Source organism: Chiroxiphia lanceolata, chromosome 10, assembly GCF_009829145.1.
Source record: "Chiroxiphia lanceolata isolate bChiLan1 chromosome 10, bChiLan1.pri, whole genome shotgun sequence".
In the NCBI taxonomy this organism is placed as follows: domain Eukaryota; kingdom Metazoa; phylum Chordata; class Aves; order Passeriformes; family Pipridae; genus Chiroxiphia; species Chiroxiphia lanceolata.
In genome coordinates, this window is record NC_045646.1 from 22,620,866 (window position 1) to 22,636,954 (window position 16,089).

A 16,089-nucleotide genomic window follows, 5' to 3' on the forward strand; every position below is an offset into this window, starting at 1 on the left:
ATAAATCTAAACTGAGCTTCTTTTCCATAAAGCTGCTTGAGAAAACTCTGCTTTCTCAGAGTTTTGGCCCAGAAGCTGTAAACTTACCTTTCCTCACTTTCTCACTGCATTAGAAAGAGGCAAGATGGTGAGACAGGAGACTGAGAGCTGTAATGGATTTGTTTTGTATTCTTTTCTTTCACTCTACTTATTACCAAACCAAATGTGTAATTTTTAAGCCTTTCCCCCTCTATCTTCAGAACATCCTGTACCTGACAGTTTATCTTCCCAAGTTTTCCTCCACTCCCTTGCCATTTCCCCCAAATTACTATTAGTAGGTCTCCCATAAAACTTCCCATATGTGTTGTGTCTACAGACACAAACTATGGGCCCAATTCCCCCCAGGTGTGTTCATCCAACACCTCATGTCCCCACATCTGTTTGCATTTCCACCCTCCAACATTCTCAAGATGCACAAAGCCCTGGAGGGCCTCCTCTAATCTCCAGCTGACTCTGCTCAAAGGCCTCTCAGGTCCTTCCCACTCTGAGTTAATTGAGGATTCTAATCTTGAGATATTCCACAATTTTTGTTCCTTCCTGGTTCAAACTGTTTTACTCCACAAGGAGTAACTCCAGGGGTGTTCTCCTTGTATGGTTATGCTAAAAAAACCCAACTTTTCCATTTGTATGCAAGCAAGAGCCCTGGCAGCCCTTCCCCACCAGCAGGGCAGTGTGAGGACAGTGGGGACATGCACGAGCTAAATAAACCATGACCAAGATTTGCAGCTGAATTTGCTTCACAGACAAGGAAATTTGGGGCAGGGAAAAGGGCTTACAGTATAAGAGCTTACAGTATTTCTGAAAATATGAAAAAAAAAGAAAAGAGAGACAATTTATTACTGTATGATGTCAAATCACTTCTTAAGTTCCAGGTTTTATTAACCATGTAAAGGTTAAAATGAATTTTTTACCTCACTTTCAAGAAAGAAAAGAACCAACATTCTAATAAGGTTTCCATTTGGACTATTTCTCCCCCTCCTCTTTGCTAGAGCCTCTTCAGCTTGGGGATCGTGTCTGCTGAACAGCCTGAAAATAAGCAAAAGGAGCTCTCATGGTTATCACAACAAATCTCATTTCTGCAATAACGATGAGCATTCTTTCTTGACACACCAGAACTGCTCATAAGGCACAGGGAAAGTATCTCTGCTACCTCTTTCAGGGGAAAGAGAGCACAACCTCTGCCTGTCTGAAGAGATGGATTCATCTTCAGAGTCCTCCCGTTCACAGGGCTGGAAGAATTTCACCCAGGAAAAAGCTCTCCAAAACATACTTATGTTGAAGGGTTTTGCAGAGTTTTAAATATTTGCATCATCAGTCTAGTTTTGCATTGGTAACTTCTCAAGCCCTACAGTGGTGGTAGCACTTCCTCCAGCAGTGCCTCAGAGCTGGGCTTGTGTCCTTGCCGTGCTCACCCTGACTGGGACAGGGTGGAATCAAACCTGACACCCCAGGAACAGCCAACCTCAGGCACCAGTGGCAGCACCAAGGATAAAACATTACTTGGGGCTTTTACAGGTAAATGATCCACTCTGCACTGAGCCCCTGATGGTAACCCCAAACCCCTCTCAATGCTCAAACTTCACAGCTGAAGGAGCTCTCAGCTGGGCCCACGTGACAGTTACTGCAACGAGGGGTTCACTTGGAGAAGTTTGAAAACTGTTTCTGGCTTTTCCAAGGAAACCACAATCACAAAGCAAATTGGAACATGAAACAGTATTCTAATTTCACTGCTATAATTCCCTGAAGAGAGGACAAGTTACACTCAAACGTTGCATTTTAGGTAAAGACATCACCTTGTCCCCCTGCTTTCCTCACCAGACCAGAAATGAGCCCTCTGCAGGTGCTGCAAAACCTCAGGCCATGCCCCTCAGGGAGTCAGAGAGCTCTGTGTTATTTGCTCTCTTTGCTAAGGACAGACAGCAGGTCTAACAACAGCTTACATGGAGAAAATGAGAGTGAAATGTATAAAATCAGGTGAGACACATCACACCTCAAATGCCTCAAAGAGATTCTAACTTATTTAACTGGGGATTTTCTTTGCAGAAACCAAAGAAAATGAGTTGTTAAGAATGGGGCAATCTTATCTCTGCCTTTTACCTTGAGAGGCATCCACAGAACACAGCACAGTATCCTGTAAAGAAAAGTCAGGATAAAGTCTTGTCTTTACCCTGAGTGCATTAAGGTGCAAACATGTCCTCATTTACGTCTTCAAGGCATTTTTCAAAATTATTTTGTCACATGTTGATTAACAAAGTAATTTCACTGGATGTTTTTAAAAAGAACCCCACACTTTCCCATAACTTGTGAAAGGTCATGTAGGAAACTAAATGCAACAGAATTTTGTAAACTCATTCCTTGAAACAGATAATACTTGATCATGAAGCTGGAATTCCACCACTGAAAGCTTACAAATACAATGTGGACTTCTAAATCCATAGAAAATTAAAACATTGGCAAAGGAAAATGGGTATTTTTATGTATTTTTTTTTTCTATTTGTATCTTGGCATGAAAGATCAGATAACCTGGGTTCTCTATACACATATTAAAAACCTCTAAATGTCACAACCATGAGGGGAAAGAATAAAATTCCTGCTAAAATATTTTAAACTGCAAACCCTAAAATGAAGAGGTTACTCCTCTGCTGTGGCAGTGTCCTGGTCACAATTCCTGATGTGCTGTGACTCACATCCAGGGAAAAGGGAGCTCATTTCCTTTGGCAGAGTGGGCACATGGAAATGGAATGATGGTGAAACGCAGGGGAAGTCAGTGAGTTCAGAAACAAACTTTGTAATTATTTACTACATCAAATTCTCTCAAGTTCACTGTGTTGAAATAAAGTGATTTAAAGCTTGGTAGAAATGATGACTGTCTATCAGGCAGTCCATAACAGATACGTAGGCCCTACATATACACACCATACAACTAATTCAGAGAGTGCTGCAGGATTTAAACCTTAGAAGTTTATACAGCCTTTGTATATTTAACCCCCGGAGGAGTTAGGAAAAGTTACCTGAATTCTAGAGCAAGAAAAATGTAAATTCAGTTTCTTCAAGCCTTTAGGTCTTGACTTTAGACAAGGGAGTAAATCTCTGGTTTAAATTAAATACCTGATTTGCTAAGGGATATTTCACTCTATTGCTTCTTTGCCTTTTGATCTTACCTGTCTAGAAAGCATTCACAGATCTGGTGTTATTCCAGGGCAACTGGAACTTACTTTTTGTGCAGGAACTCTCCAGCTGCCACTGCCACGGGCCGGTGTGCTGAGTACACCAGGTGATACACATTCTCACAGTCCTCGTTGGACAGAGCCTCCTCACTCCCACTGAAAGAGCCAGAAAGTAACACCTGAACCACTGCAGATCTTTCATTCCCAACCCCTCACCCCCCCCCCAACTCACTCTGGACAGACTGATTTCCTTCCCACAAAATCCTAAATGGCTGAACACAGACCTCAAGGATCTCTGGTTCAATTGCCAACCACAGAGGTATTTAAAGGGCCTGTAAGACTGAAAGTTGGTCTGATTTCCATCTCCCAGTTGTATCAATACAGAGATAAAATAATACTATGAAAAAATCAGAATCACTGCTTCCAAATCCCACCCTGCTCATTCCTTAGACCATCACACTAACCATAAATACTGAAGATGCCAAACACTCATCAAACATTAGTAAACTAAAAACCTGGAATCACTGAAACATTTAGGTTGGGAAGGACTTCCAAGCTCATCAGTCCAACCATTAACCCAACACCACCATGGTCACCACTAGTCCATGTCCCCAGGTGCCACATCCACGGGCCTCTCCAACACTTCCAAGGATGGTGATTCCACCCCTTCCCTGGGCAGTCTGTTCCAGAGCGTCACACGAGGAAAATGCAATTCCTTGCTTAAACTTATTCACTTCTCTGGCTATGTTTGCTTGCTATCAAAACTTTGAATGGTTAAGGTATTGAAATCTGGGCCTGGGACAACCTGCTTCAGCCTCCTGGTCTGCTCCATCCCCAGGAGCAGATCTTTCCATGGGACACTCTGCATGCTCCTGCTGCAGGGCAGGAGGTGGCCTGGGAGGTGGGAAGGAATATTCCCAATTCCAGTTGCTGAAAGGGCCAGGCCAGGTGGATAAACTGTCTCAGCAATGGGAGAAGGCACAGAAATGCTCTGGATTTGGGCACCAGGTTACATACACCACCATGTGGGGACAGAGACCTGGCACTGAGCATCCCCAAAAACCAACACGCAGCCACTTCAGGGCTGAACGGGGGGGGCAGCTGGAGCTCTAATAATGCTGACACAATAAACTGCTTTCCCCTGTACACTGCTCAGTGTCTGACTGCAGGCAGACTTCCCTTTCAACACCTAGAGCTGCATGTGATCATACCCTGCTGTGCTGCATGAAGGAGGACGAACGGTTTATTTTCTGTAATTATTTATTGACAAGAACAGGCCGCCTTTTACCTTTGTCTTGGGTAAAAGACTCAGCTGGAGCTTCTGCAGCTTCTGAGTTCAAGGCAGACTTTGTGTGAGTTTTCTGAAACTCAGAAAAACTCCCATTTCACAGCAGCATTCTTGAAAAATGCTGTGAACAATTATTTTCCATCAGTGACATAAAAATATCAAGCACTGTCACAATGGAGAGTGTTGCTTCCATCCTTGTTCACTCAGCATTCATCAGAAACGTTTCCTTAGCAGGACTTTCCAAAGCTTGGCCTCACACTGCAAACAAGTTTACTTGGTCACTGCCCACCAGGATTGCTCCAGACACCTTTTTGGAGTTCCTGTCTGTCAGAACATTGCCCTGTGCTCACCAGTGTGACCCAGACCCTTCTGGTGCTAAATGCATTTAGCTGGGCTTTCATCATGCAACCAGGTGCACTGGGTAATTTTTGTCCTTGAATCTTACTGTGTTCCTAAATGTTGCTAATAATGTAGAAAATAGGAGTGCTCTACATCTCATTTCTGATCATATTTGTTATATTTGCTTTAAAAATATGACAGTAAATGCCAGACTTCCTTTTCTCCTAATATTACAAGTCCAATCTCTGTAAAGCAGAGTGACTCATAAATAAAAAAAAGGAGCTCAGAGCTCTTTACTGAGAGGAAAAGCTACTGCAATCTTTCATCCAAATTCTGCACGTCCAAAAACGTTCTCCAAAGTAGAGCTACTGGGGATAAAGTATGAAGCAAAACTTCTGTGCATCTGTTTGTCAAACAGATCTCCTTCAGCACAGCTTCTGGTGGATAACCCCAAAAGCTGGGCAGTGCCCCTCCAGCAGCACATCATGAGCCTGGGGGGACAGGCTGGGTCAGTCACACGTGGGAGGGCTCTGGGGTTAGATCTGTGCCTCAGGGAAGCCACTGCAGCCCTGTAAGGGAAAGTTGGAGGCCTGGAGGTCACCTTCTCCAAGGTGACTGACTCTCTTTCCAGTTGTGTCAGGTAACCCAGCACATCTCCCCACGCTGGATCTTCACTGAGTTACTTTAGCAAGCAGGACCCACAGACACTTGCTTTGGGGAGGACAGTCATTCTGCCCTTGGCAAAAGGCATAAATGCCCTTGGCATTCTTCCACAACAACGGAGGTACCAACAGCTCAACACAGCAAAACATTTTTATACTTTGCCTACTGTATTTTCCATGAGACAGAATCTCTTATTTCAGCTTCCTGTCCCTACTGCCACATGCGCAGTTCAACTTCCTACAAAGTGTAAGGTAAGAAATTCCCTCCAACACACAAGCAAAGCAATCAGCCAATGGAATGCTGCTGGCCCAGGTGATTCCCCAGGGGAGCAGGGGGGTTTGGAGCAGTACTCACTGCAGGATGAGCGTCACTAATCGAATGGCCTCCACGGCCACGTCGTACTCCTTGTCCAGGGTCATGGACACAATGCGGTCCTGGAAGGGAATGTCATGTCAGGGACACAACACAAACAACCAGCTACCAGAGGCAGAACTCCAGAGATCACAGACAGACAGTCTAGGGAGAAAGGTGTTCCAACTGGACATTGCCAAGGGAACCCATCCAATGCCCACTGAGCACAGCAGAGTGCTGTGTGCCCAGGAACAGGCAGGGACAGCTGCTCAGACTGCCCCGAGCCAGCTGCGCTCCCCAGCTACTGAGGAAGGACTCTGGAGTTAAGGCACTCTTCTGGGCTGGGTCAGCTGAACAGGTCTTCTCTGAAAAGGAATGTACTTGGGTTGGACAACAGCACAAAAATCGCCCCACTCCATTCCCCTGAAACCAAACCATTTCAGAGCAAGGAATGCTGCATTTCTGGAAATACTGTGAAGAAAATCACAACTGAATACTCACGTTGCAAACTGCCTATAAAGTTGTGGCCTCTACACCAGGCTACATCCTAAGGTTTGAAGCTGAGCTCAAGAACTACACTACAGATGTTCCCCAGGGAAGTAGGAAATTCCATGGTTAGACTTTGTATTTTCCTCTACTCTTCCCAGTGGAGACAAGCACTCCACTTTGCAGTCCAATCTAAGGATTTTATAACTTCAAGGACCCTGTCATTATGAGAAGTCTCCTAAGGGTTTCTTTCTCCCTAGTTTCAGTTTGCTTACTGGCACAAAAATAGCTGTGATTAGTGTATGTTGTCCTTCCTGTCTGGGGAGAATTTCTATCCAGCCATGAACGTTCAGGGTGTCTTGATGCTCTTTGCTTGACTGATCAAGTTAATGAAAAGAAACTGGGCCAAATAAAACTTGATTTCTCTGGCTTAACTTGCTTCAGGAAGGCCTAGGTACTATATGGCATTTTGGGATGGGAAAAAATAGCAGTCAGGGACTGGAAAAGAAACAAGGGAAGGGTAAGGTAACAGCAGTGAAAATCACCAGAACAAATCAGGACAAATGAAAGGTTTTCACCTCTTTTCTATTCTATTCCAGGCATTTAAAGGCTGAAGGGGAGTATCAAGCAACTGATGCTTATTTCAACAGAGAAATTCTGGATCAGTATGTGAAGAATGAACCATGGCTGTCCCAAGTGTCACCTCCCAACACCACCAGGGCTGCAGAGACACTTCTTGTCACTGTGACTGAACCGGCCTCTATCAACCACAGTAAGTTCCTGGGGAATTTGATACATTTAACTTTTATCCTGACAATTTTAGAGACTGTGAGAAGTCCCCAAAGAGACTCAGCAGTGAAACAACTTTCCAAACAGGAAATCTTGTGTATGCACAAGACAAAAAATTGCTGCCTAATTTTTCCTAAAGTCTTGGCCAAGGAACAGCAACCAATACAACAACAAGAGAAAGAGCTGCCAGAGATACTGATCTCACATGTTTCAGTGGAATTCCATGTATTCCCTCAAAATGTATCTTACGCTCCAGGATACCACAGGGAGGGAACCACCTGCATGCAAAGGAGCAAGCACACAGGTATAAAACACCTTCTACATCCCTAAAAAAGCCTGGGAGGGAGGGGATCTTCTCTGCTGCCTGCAGAGCAGGAGGGGCCCTCTGAGTCCTTGGGCACTTTGAAACCCACTGATGGAACGTTTTCTTATCCAAAAAGGCCATTCTCTCAAACATCAGGCTTAAAATAAACAGTGTGGAAGCGTCATTTCTTGTTTTCTGCCTTGGTGTGCCACCAGCCAGGCACCAAGAGCCTCCCCAGAGAGACCTGCACACCGAATGCCTCTGCAGGTGTAACCTCTGTGCTTTAGGAAGTTGCCAAGTCCAGCTGCTCCATCTGCCTTTGCAGAGATTCCCTGTACCATGTACAGCTGCACAACAGGCACAGGCCTGTACTCAGAACTTGAAATATTAATTTTCAGTGCCTGTGATGATCAGTTTTCCACTCTGTATTAGGCTGTGAACAAGTCAGACCGAGGAGAAAATACAGATTTGCTCTTTCTGCCTCTCAGGCCATGGAGACAGCACTGTCCTGCACAGGGTCAGGGACGAGGGACAGGAATTCCAGGGCTGCACCTAAATCTCCTGGTGCCTTGGCTTTGGCACTGATGGCTTCAGTTAATGTCTGTATCAGAAAGGACTTCTTGATGGAAAACAAGTCTGCTCTTTGATGGACAACATTTTTGTTGATGGACAAAGCTTATTTTCCAGCATAACACCTACAACTTTCCTTTGGCAAAGTGACACGAGCAGATCCTTGACACAGCTATCTGGAAGGTGGTGAAATATTAACACCCCAGCACAAGGCACTCTGGATCAAATTAATTTATTCTTTAAAGAGCCAGAAGACCTCTAGAGAGACTTCTCTTGACAGTTTGAATGGATTGAGCTGAACAGCAGCTGAAGTGTGCAGGTCGATTTAATTCTGATGAGGAAATATAAATAAGCAGCCATGGAACTGCAAATGGCATTCAGGTCAATTATTTTTCAAAGAGGTGGTGGTAGAGTTTGTGATGGCAAGACATTTAACTGATGTATCACAGCCTCAAAAAGCATTAATTTGAGACTTTGCTCCCTCCTGGTGCCAGAGGCCACATCCCTGTCAGCACAGCTGTAAATCCCAGGGCAGCTCTCTGGCCATGCCAGCTTTTGTTCTCTTGATGTGGCTGGGAACTGCAACTGAGAAATCATTGTGTTGAACAATGCTGTTCTCTAGGCTCATAGAGACTTGGAGCTCACCTTTTCTCTTATTTATTTCAGAATGATATAGACTTCTGTAGTAAAACCAGCTCCAATGGGACAGTGAGGATTCCAGACAGGGTTCCCCTCCCTCTGCTTTTGACAGCAATGAAAGTTCCTCGTGCCATCCCAAACCCAGCAGCAGTGCACAGGCTAATCCAGCTTCCTCTGGGAAAACTGTCTGCACTGGGAAAAGCCAGGAGGATGTATGTAGAGCTTTCATGTCCCCCCAGTTTTCTGGGGTACAATACTGAGTAACTGTTGCTCCCAGTGCCTCCAGTCCCCTAAAAAGGTTTGCTGGTGGACGGGATGGGTTCAGCCTCGGGGCAGCTCACAATTTCTGGGAGGCTGAGGGAGAAACATCCAGCACATTGTCTCATAAAGAGAACCAGATAGAGAGACCACGAGAGCTTTTGTGGCCTATTTCAAAATCAATGGAATTACAGAAGGAGCAAATATAAACAAATCTAAATCTGCACAGAGAGAACAGGAAAGCTGGAGGGTCCATTTTTCTGCTTGTCCTGAGATGATAAAGCAAACCAGACTTAGGGAGGCATTAGAGACATAGTCTGAGGTCTGAACCTGTTTGCCAGGGACCTTTCTGTAAGAGGAAGTTTTGGCTTTACTGCAGCAGTCCCAGAAACTGACTTTCCAAAATCAGAAAAATGCAGGTCCTCAGCTGATCTCACACAATGATCCAGTTATCTCTCCTGCTTTGAAGTCAACTATACCCAGGTCATTCCTATTTATTTAATCTGCCCTTAACAATTTTAAAATGATGGAGATTTTTAATAAAGAGTCTGCTCTGTTAAATAACTATCATTTTGGACAAAAAGCCTTCCTTAATCTTCAGACTTTACTGCAGGTTAAGCATCTTTTTTTCTCCATCTCAAGTGAATGTGGTAAAAGGCTGATTACTGTTACGTTTTTATAAATTATTTTTTTATAAATTTTATAAATTTATAATGTTATAAATTATTTTTTCCATCCATTTTATTTCCATGCATGGAAGATGGAAAGTTTTCTATATTTTGTGCTTTCTGGATCAAACTGGGGGAGTTCGTAGCCACTGCAATGACAGACAAAACCAGTGAAGCAATATAAAATACATGGGGAGAAGTTTAAGTCTTGTATTTATGAGTATTTACATCTCTACTTTTCTAAACAGAATTTATCATCAGCATTATAATCATGATATAGAGCAAAATAAATGAGTCCTTCCTCGGGGGGCAGCCTTTCCCACAGCTCTGTGCTCTCCAGAACAGCAAGGAAACATGAGAGGTGCCAGTTGATGTGGTGACAGTGCCTGAGATCTTCCCTCTCACCAGGCACCCCAGAGGAGCAAGGACAGCACTTCCACACTCAGCTCTCCAGACACTCCACTTGGGAAATGAAGCAGACATGCCACAAGAGGAATTAACAGCCACAGTCTCAGCCAGATATTAAGCAAAAAGTTTGTGCTGATGAAAACCCGTGAGCTGTTCCTCCAGCTCTTCTCTCCTGAACAGGACAGCTGTGCTCAGGGGGCTGTCTGGAAGCACAGGGTAAACTCCAATTCTCCACTGTTTGGAGGACTGGGATGCAGTTCCAAGTGTGTCTCCCTTCAAACACCACCACATATTGAGCTAAAAAGCTGTGGAACAACCAATCTTTTCTTATAGGCTGTTACTTTCAGATATATTTTAGGTTGTGTAAGTACATGTCCTTAAAATTCAATAAATCTAAATTTAAGTAAGTACAGGCAGATTGATTAATGACAATATATAAGCTATCAATAATACAAACAGATAAATAGTCATCCTGGTCAAGTCTGACAAATCTCACAGGATAAAAACTGTAAAATGGATTTGGCTTCATCTCAGCACTCAGCAATACAGTTTTGCTAGTGCAGGTACAAGCCTTGCCACAAAGGAGTTTATTTTTGCATTTAACAGACATGACTCAAAGACCACAACAGGATGAGGACACTTTTACTTTCTGTACTCCTTCCAAAAATTGTATTTCCTCTTACCTTGAATCTATTAGTGAACAGCTCCAGTTTGGGAAACAACTCTCTGTTGGTGTACAGACTCTGAAGAGCTTTCAGACACTTCAACCTCACTTCACCTTGCTAAACAAAACACAGCAAGATTAGCTGATAGAATACACTCATCAAATGCACATGAATATTAAAGAACATCATCATGTAATTTGTTTAACAGACATTTAAATTTTTATGCAAATGGATGACCAAAGCCAACCTGCAATTCAGCTTAATCCAAGAAATTCCTCCCTATCTGCATATGGAAAGAATTTAATGTGCCTTCACTTACATGCCAGTTACTGCTTCCCTTTCAAGTAACTCCACAAAAAGACAAAGGGAGCAGCAAGCAAACACAAACTGAAGATGACCAGTCTGCAGGGCTTGGTGCAGTGGGGCTGTTTGTCTTCAGGAAAGAGATCCAGGTACCTCGGGGCTGATACCTGCTGTTTGCAATCAATGCTCAAAATGACTGAGCATGAGCTGAGCAACTCCACCATCTCCCAGGGCAGGGCCACAGGGAATGCACCCTGGATTTGCTTCCTGGAAGTTCTACAGCCCCATCTCTCAGCACAGGACAGCACAGGTTGGAGGATGAAGAGGCTTGAGGGCCCCTCCAGTGGCAGCTCATGCCCAGCTGCTCCTCAGGTGGGACTGCTGTGATCTGCTGGGCTGCAGGCAGCAAACATGGGAGTCCCACACAGGGCCTATGGATCCAGGTTTTTCTCCTCCAGGAACACCCCTGATGAAGGGAAGGGCTGGATCCCCTGTGCTGCAGGTCCACAACTTCTTTCAACTGCACAGTCCAAGCAAACTAGGGATTCTTTTTGGAAAATATTTGTAGATAGCAAAAAGGTTATAAACACAAATCTACTCAAATTTTATCTGTAGAGCTCACTGCAGTGTGCACTTACTGTTATGAAAGTGAAGACACTACCAAGTCTAAGGCCTTTAGCTGCTCAAGAGCTAAAACTAATTATTGAACTTCATAAATAAAGCTCCATACCCAAAGGGCTTCATTTCTGAATTTGTCTATTCTATAATCAGGTCTGTATTTTAAAAATCCTCAAGCTAAAAACTGAAAGAACATTCAGACTGACATAAAAACAGAAGATAAAAAAATCCTTATTTTAAAGTTTTTTAAAGCTTCTTTCCTCCTTCACACCTATTTCAAAAATGGAAATGGAAGATAAAAGCAGCACAGAAGTTGGATTTTCAGAACATCCATGAGAACTATTGTTCCTGAGAAAACATCTCTTTACATCCATGAGGAGTCTCTGAGCAGTCATGCTCTCTTCCTGGGATCTTTCTGACTACCACTGCAGAGAAAGTCAATGAGATGACAGATATGTTTAAAAGGACCTAGCATTAAGATCTTTCAAGGTACAGGAAATAACTTCCTTGAAAAAAAGTTCTATATGGATGTGATCCGGTGCCACAAAAGCACAGAGAAGTGCTGCTTGCCGTTGTCTCAGTGGTGCCTGTGCTGCAGTGCCAGAAATGGTGTCCCCTCTGCTGTGTGCTGATCCCCTCACAGGACTGGGAGCCTCTCTTGACCTCAGCTTACTGAGCCCCAGAGGGTCAGGAGCAGGTTATTCTGGCATGTGATGAGCACTCCAAAGCTGCACTGGGGCAGCAGGTTCAGTTCCAGCTCCCTGAAGGCTGTTCCCTCTGTGAGCAGAGGGCCGGGGACCCAAAATGCAAAACTCAAAACCCGGTGCCCACAGCAGAGCCCCAAGGCCTGTGCAGGAAAGGTTCAGGCTGCCCATGGAGCCCAAAGCCCTCAGGGATCAACAGTCCCAGAGCTCAGTCCAGGCCTAACAGTGAGGGTCTCTGTAAGGCCTAAGAGAGCAAATTGAGCCCGGTAGGTTGGAAGCACACCCAGACCTTGGGTCCCTGTGTACCCTGCCAGGAGACTCCAGCCAGGGGCTGCCAGAACTGTCCTGGCACAGGGCACTGTCCTGGTACAGGGCACTGTCCTGGTACAGGGCACTGTCCTGCCACTCCACACGCCCGGGGCACTGCAGGAGCAGGGGAGGAGAGAAAGGTTTGTCACACCTGGTCCCTCTGGCTGAGAGAGGGACCAGGAGACACAGAGGCACTCCCTGAAAAACAACTGCCCTTCCTGGTAGGAGAATGAGAGGAGGAGGACTCTCTCTGATAGCCTAAAGGTCTGGTTTTTAAACTGCTGGTCAAGGACTGAATCCACCTCTTTGGAGTGAGAAGAGCCCCTGCACATCAGCTTGTTAATCCTGTTAGGAAGGATTTAAAGTCAGTGGAGATCAGGGACAGGAATGCCCTGGGAAGCCTAAACAGCAATGACCTGCACAAGGAGCAAAAAAAGGCAGGAGTGAAGGTGGATACACTAAGCCCAGACTGGAGGAGCAGCCATGTGCCACAGAGCAGCACCAGGCCAGACACAAGAGGTTCATTGGTAACTATGAGAATCATCCAAGGACCAGGAGCTTGTAACACCCAAACACCTTCTAGTGAGGAAGGATGTGGGTGGGAATGCTGAGTTAGGGTGATTCCAAAGAAACTTAGGCCAGTAGGAGGGACAGGAAGGACAGGGAGAGACTTAGTAAACTAAGAGATGAACTTAATAATTAATTAGGAGGTTGAGCACAAGAGGAACATTTGCTTCAGAGGAGCCCGGGTTCAGCCTCTTCACAGGAATAGACAATAAGCAAAGCAGAGGAATGCAAAGAAGGAAAACGTGGTTTTGGATGTGTTAGGAACTGGTTTAAGAACCAAGACTGTCTTGGTATCTAGAGACACAATTATGGTTTCAAAACACTTCCAGGCATCGATGAGGCAGAAGAAAATTAAGACTGAACAGTCTGATTTAACACTTTTTTAAAAAGAGGGTTTTTTAATGCAATTATATTATAGTTGATAAACACTTAATTTATGCTTCCAGATACGTGGGAATGAAAAAAAAGCTTAAAAGGAGAGAAAGTCAGACCTTAAAACCCACATTCAGATGAGAATCTACAAAAACCAAAAAGCCCTATAGACATTTGTCTAAAATCTGGGAAAGAGACAGGATTAACACACAAAACCTAAGGATTTCCCAAATTAGAGAACTAAACTTCTGTGTTCTCTGTGGTTTCATTTGTATGTCTTCTGGAGTAGAATATGAAACTGCTCAGGCATGTCCTGCACCGCTGCCTCCTCTCCTTTTTGTAGCAGCAGCTTCCAGAGAAGGTGATCATTTCGGGGTGACTGCTGTTCATGTGAAATGCAATACCTTATGGCTACTGCCTCCGCCTTCATTTTTCAATATTTTAAATACCAATCATAGCAAAAATTTTCTCCTGATCAAAGCCAAGCAAAATCAAGGAACTTGGCTACAAGCTGGCAAGTTTTTCAGGCAGTGCCAATGAAAACCAAGCTGTTAAGGGATCTTGTACTTCTGGATGGTTTGCATTTTTAATTGGTTCTTATTCCATCTTTTTCCAATCTATTCTTCCCATTGCACCTTCCTCCTCCTTTCTGTGCCTCCCCAAATGTCTCTTCCTCTCCATTCTCTCCCTTTTCATGCTTTGCCACGTGGCTCACCTGCCTCAGACTCTTCCCATTGTACCCACAATCTGCCTCACTCTACACATCAAATACACACTGCAGCAATAAAAAATATCACCTATCACATATACCTTCACAATAAACAGATTAACCAGTGACTTAAAGACTTAAAACCCCAAGGCACTTCTGAGGCCTGCAATGACAAATACTCCAGAGCAGAGGCAGGAGAGCAGTTTGACAGAATTCCTCTGTGCCTGGTCCAGATGGGCAATTTTTTTACCATAACACCATAATTTAAAATTTCTCTGGTGAAGGAACATGAAGGGACATGTCGATTTTTAAAAAGCTGAGGTATAAACATATGCCAAGGCTGCAGGTAGATGACTAGACCCTGGCCTGAGGTTAAACTAACTGAAGAGGATGTGAGAAGGTATTGGACATGACATGAGAAATCTCTGGATGTGACAGATAAGGGTGTGGGAAGCTGACACCAGTCAGAGACAGCGCCGTGAGGAATGGCTGCATTTCACAGATGGTTAAAGGAGGGATGGGAGAGATGGATGGACTTCACAGACACTGCAAGGGGTTGAGAGCTGCCAGCTGCAACCCTGACTACATTCTGCAAGTGCTGCTTTGTGGAAATGTTCTGCAAGGTTCAGGATGCGCTCCCAGAAATGCACTGCAATTATTCAAGGGAGAATTTATTTTAGATTATAAGTCCCAGTAAAATATGAAGCCTTCCAGCACATGTAAAATGCTAATGCTCCCCTCTGAGCTGCCCTTCTCACTGATTTATCTTCCCTCCTGGAGCATGGCACCAGTGAGGCACACAATGGTACCAAGGGGGCACAGCTGGAGCAGCAGCTCTGCCTCCATGCCCTGGGATGGCCGTGTTCCCATGTCCAAGCTTTCCTGACACACAGGGTTGTGTCTCTGGACTCCACACTGCTCAGGGTCCAGTGCAGCACTGAGCAGGATCTTCCTCCTGCTCAACTTCTGTACAATGAGATCTAATGTAAAAGTTTGGGGAAAGTTTGTAAAGAAAAAGTTTGAGAACTTCACACAGAGAGGAAGAAATCCTATGTCCAGTCTCTAGAGCATAGAGGATACTCTTAACAAGGAAACTGCTCATCCAAATCAAGGCAGAATGCAGATCCCTGTCAGCTGTAGCTGCAAGAACCAGCAGCAGCCAACTTCTTCCACTTGTGAAAGCCTTTCTAACTGATCTTGTTCAGACTTCTTCAGCTGGACTTGAGGATCTTTATGTGTCCCTTCCAACCCAGAATATTCTGTGATTCAGCAAACAAGTGACCAAGTCATATCCTCTGTGTTAATATGATGTTTGAAGTTATTGAAAAATCATCTTTTTAAAGAATCAGCTGTTAGATATCAGTTATATAAGTCATCAGAATGAACTTGAAAACTTTTGATTTCTTCCACCAGTGCTTCTAGAAAAAGAGAATGGTCTGAATCAGGATGCTGGAATTCAATGAGCATTTCAACAGCACAGGTAGGTCTCCTTTGTTTTCCTTGGATAATGTTAGCAAAGAGTTTAGAGTAAAACAAGTGTTTCTAGAGGTTTTGGTGGGAGTAGGAGGACAGCCAGTCCCACTTCTGCCTGGTATACAAACCCCCCTCAGTCAGAGTGCAAAGCCCTGCTCCACCAGTGTTCAGAAGGGGCTACTCCTGCTGCAGGACCTGGGTGGGTCTCAGCTGCTCCCACCCCACAGAGTGTGCTGTGGGTGCCACCAGCACTGAGAGCTGTGCTGACACAGAAAAGCCCCTCTGGATACAAATCCTTTTGCCTCCACCTGGCGTTTCAACAAGTTTTTGAAGAAAAAGCTAAAGGGAACCTTGAAAAGATTCTTCAAGGGAAAGTGAATTGATGAGAACTCCACTGGTT

General features: G+C 44.4%; 1 protein-coding gene across 3 annotated transcripts in view; it reads right to left on the reverse strand.

Moving 5' to 3' along the window:
* Positions 1-16,089, reverse strand: part of STAG1 (stromal antigen 1) — a 163,403-nt gene that overhangs the window by 38,925 nt on the left and 108,389 nt on the right. For all 3 annotated transcript variants that reach the window (XM_032698451.1, XM_032698449.1, XM_032698450.1), the window contains exons 11-14: positions 10,653-10,751; positions 5,851-5,930; positions 3,255-3,362; positions 951-1,065 (exon numbers count right to left, since the gene is read on the reverse strand). In XM_032698451.1, the coding sequence (XP_032554342.1) occupies positions 951-1,065; positions 3,255-3,362; positions 5,851-5,930; positions 10,653-10,751 (402 nt within the window). The remainder of the gene's footprint in view (positions 1-950; positions 1,066-3,254; positions 3,363-5,850; positions 5,931-10,652; positions 10,752-16,089) is intronic.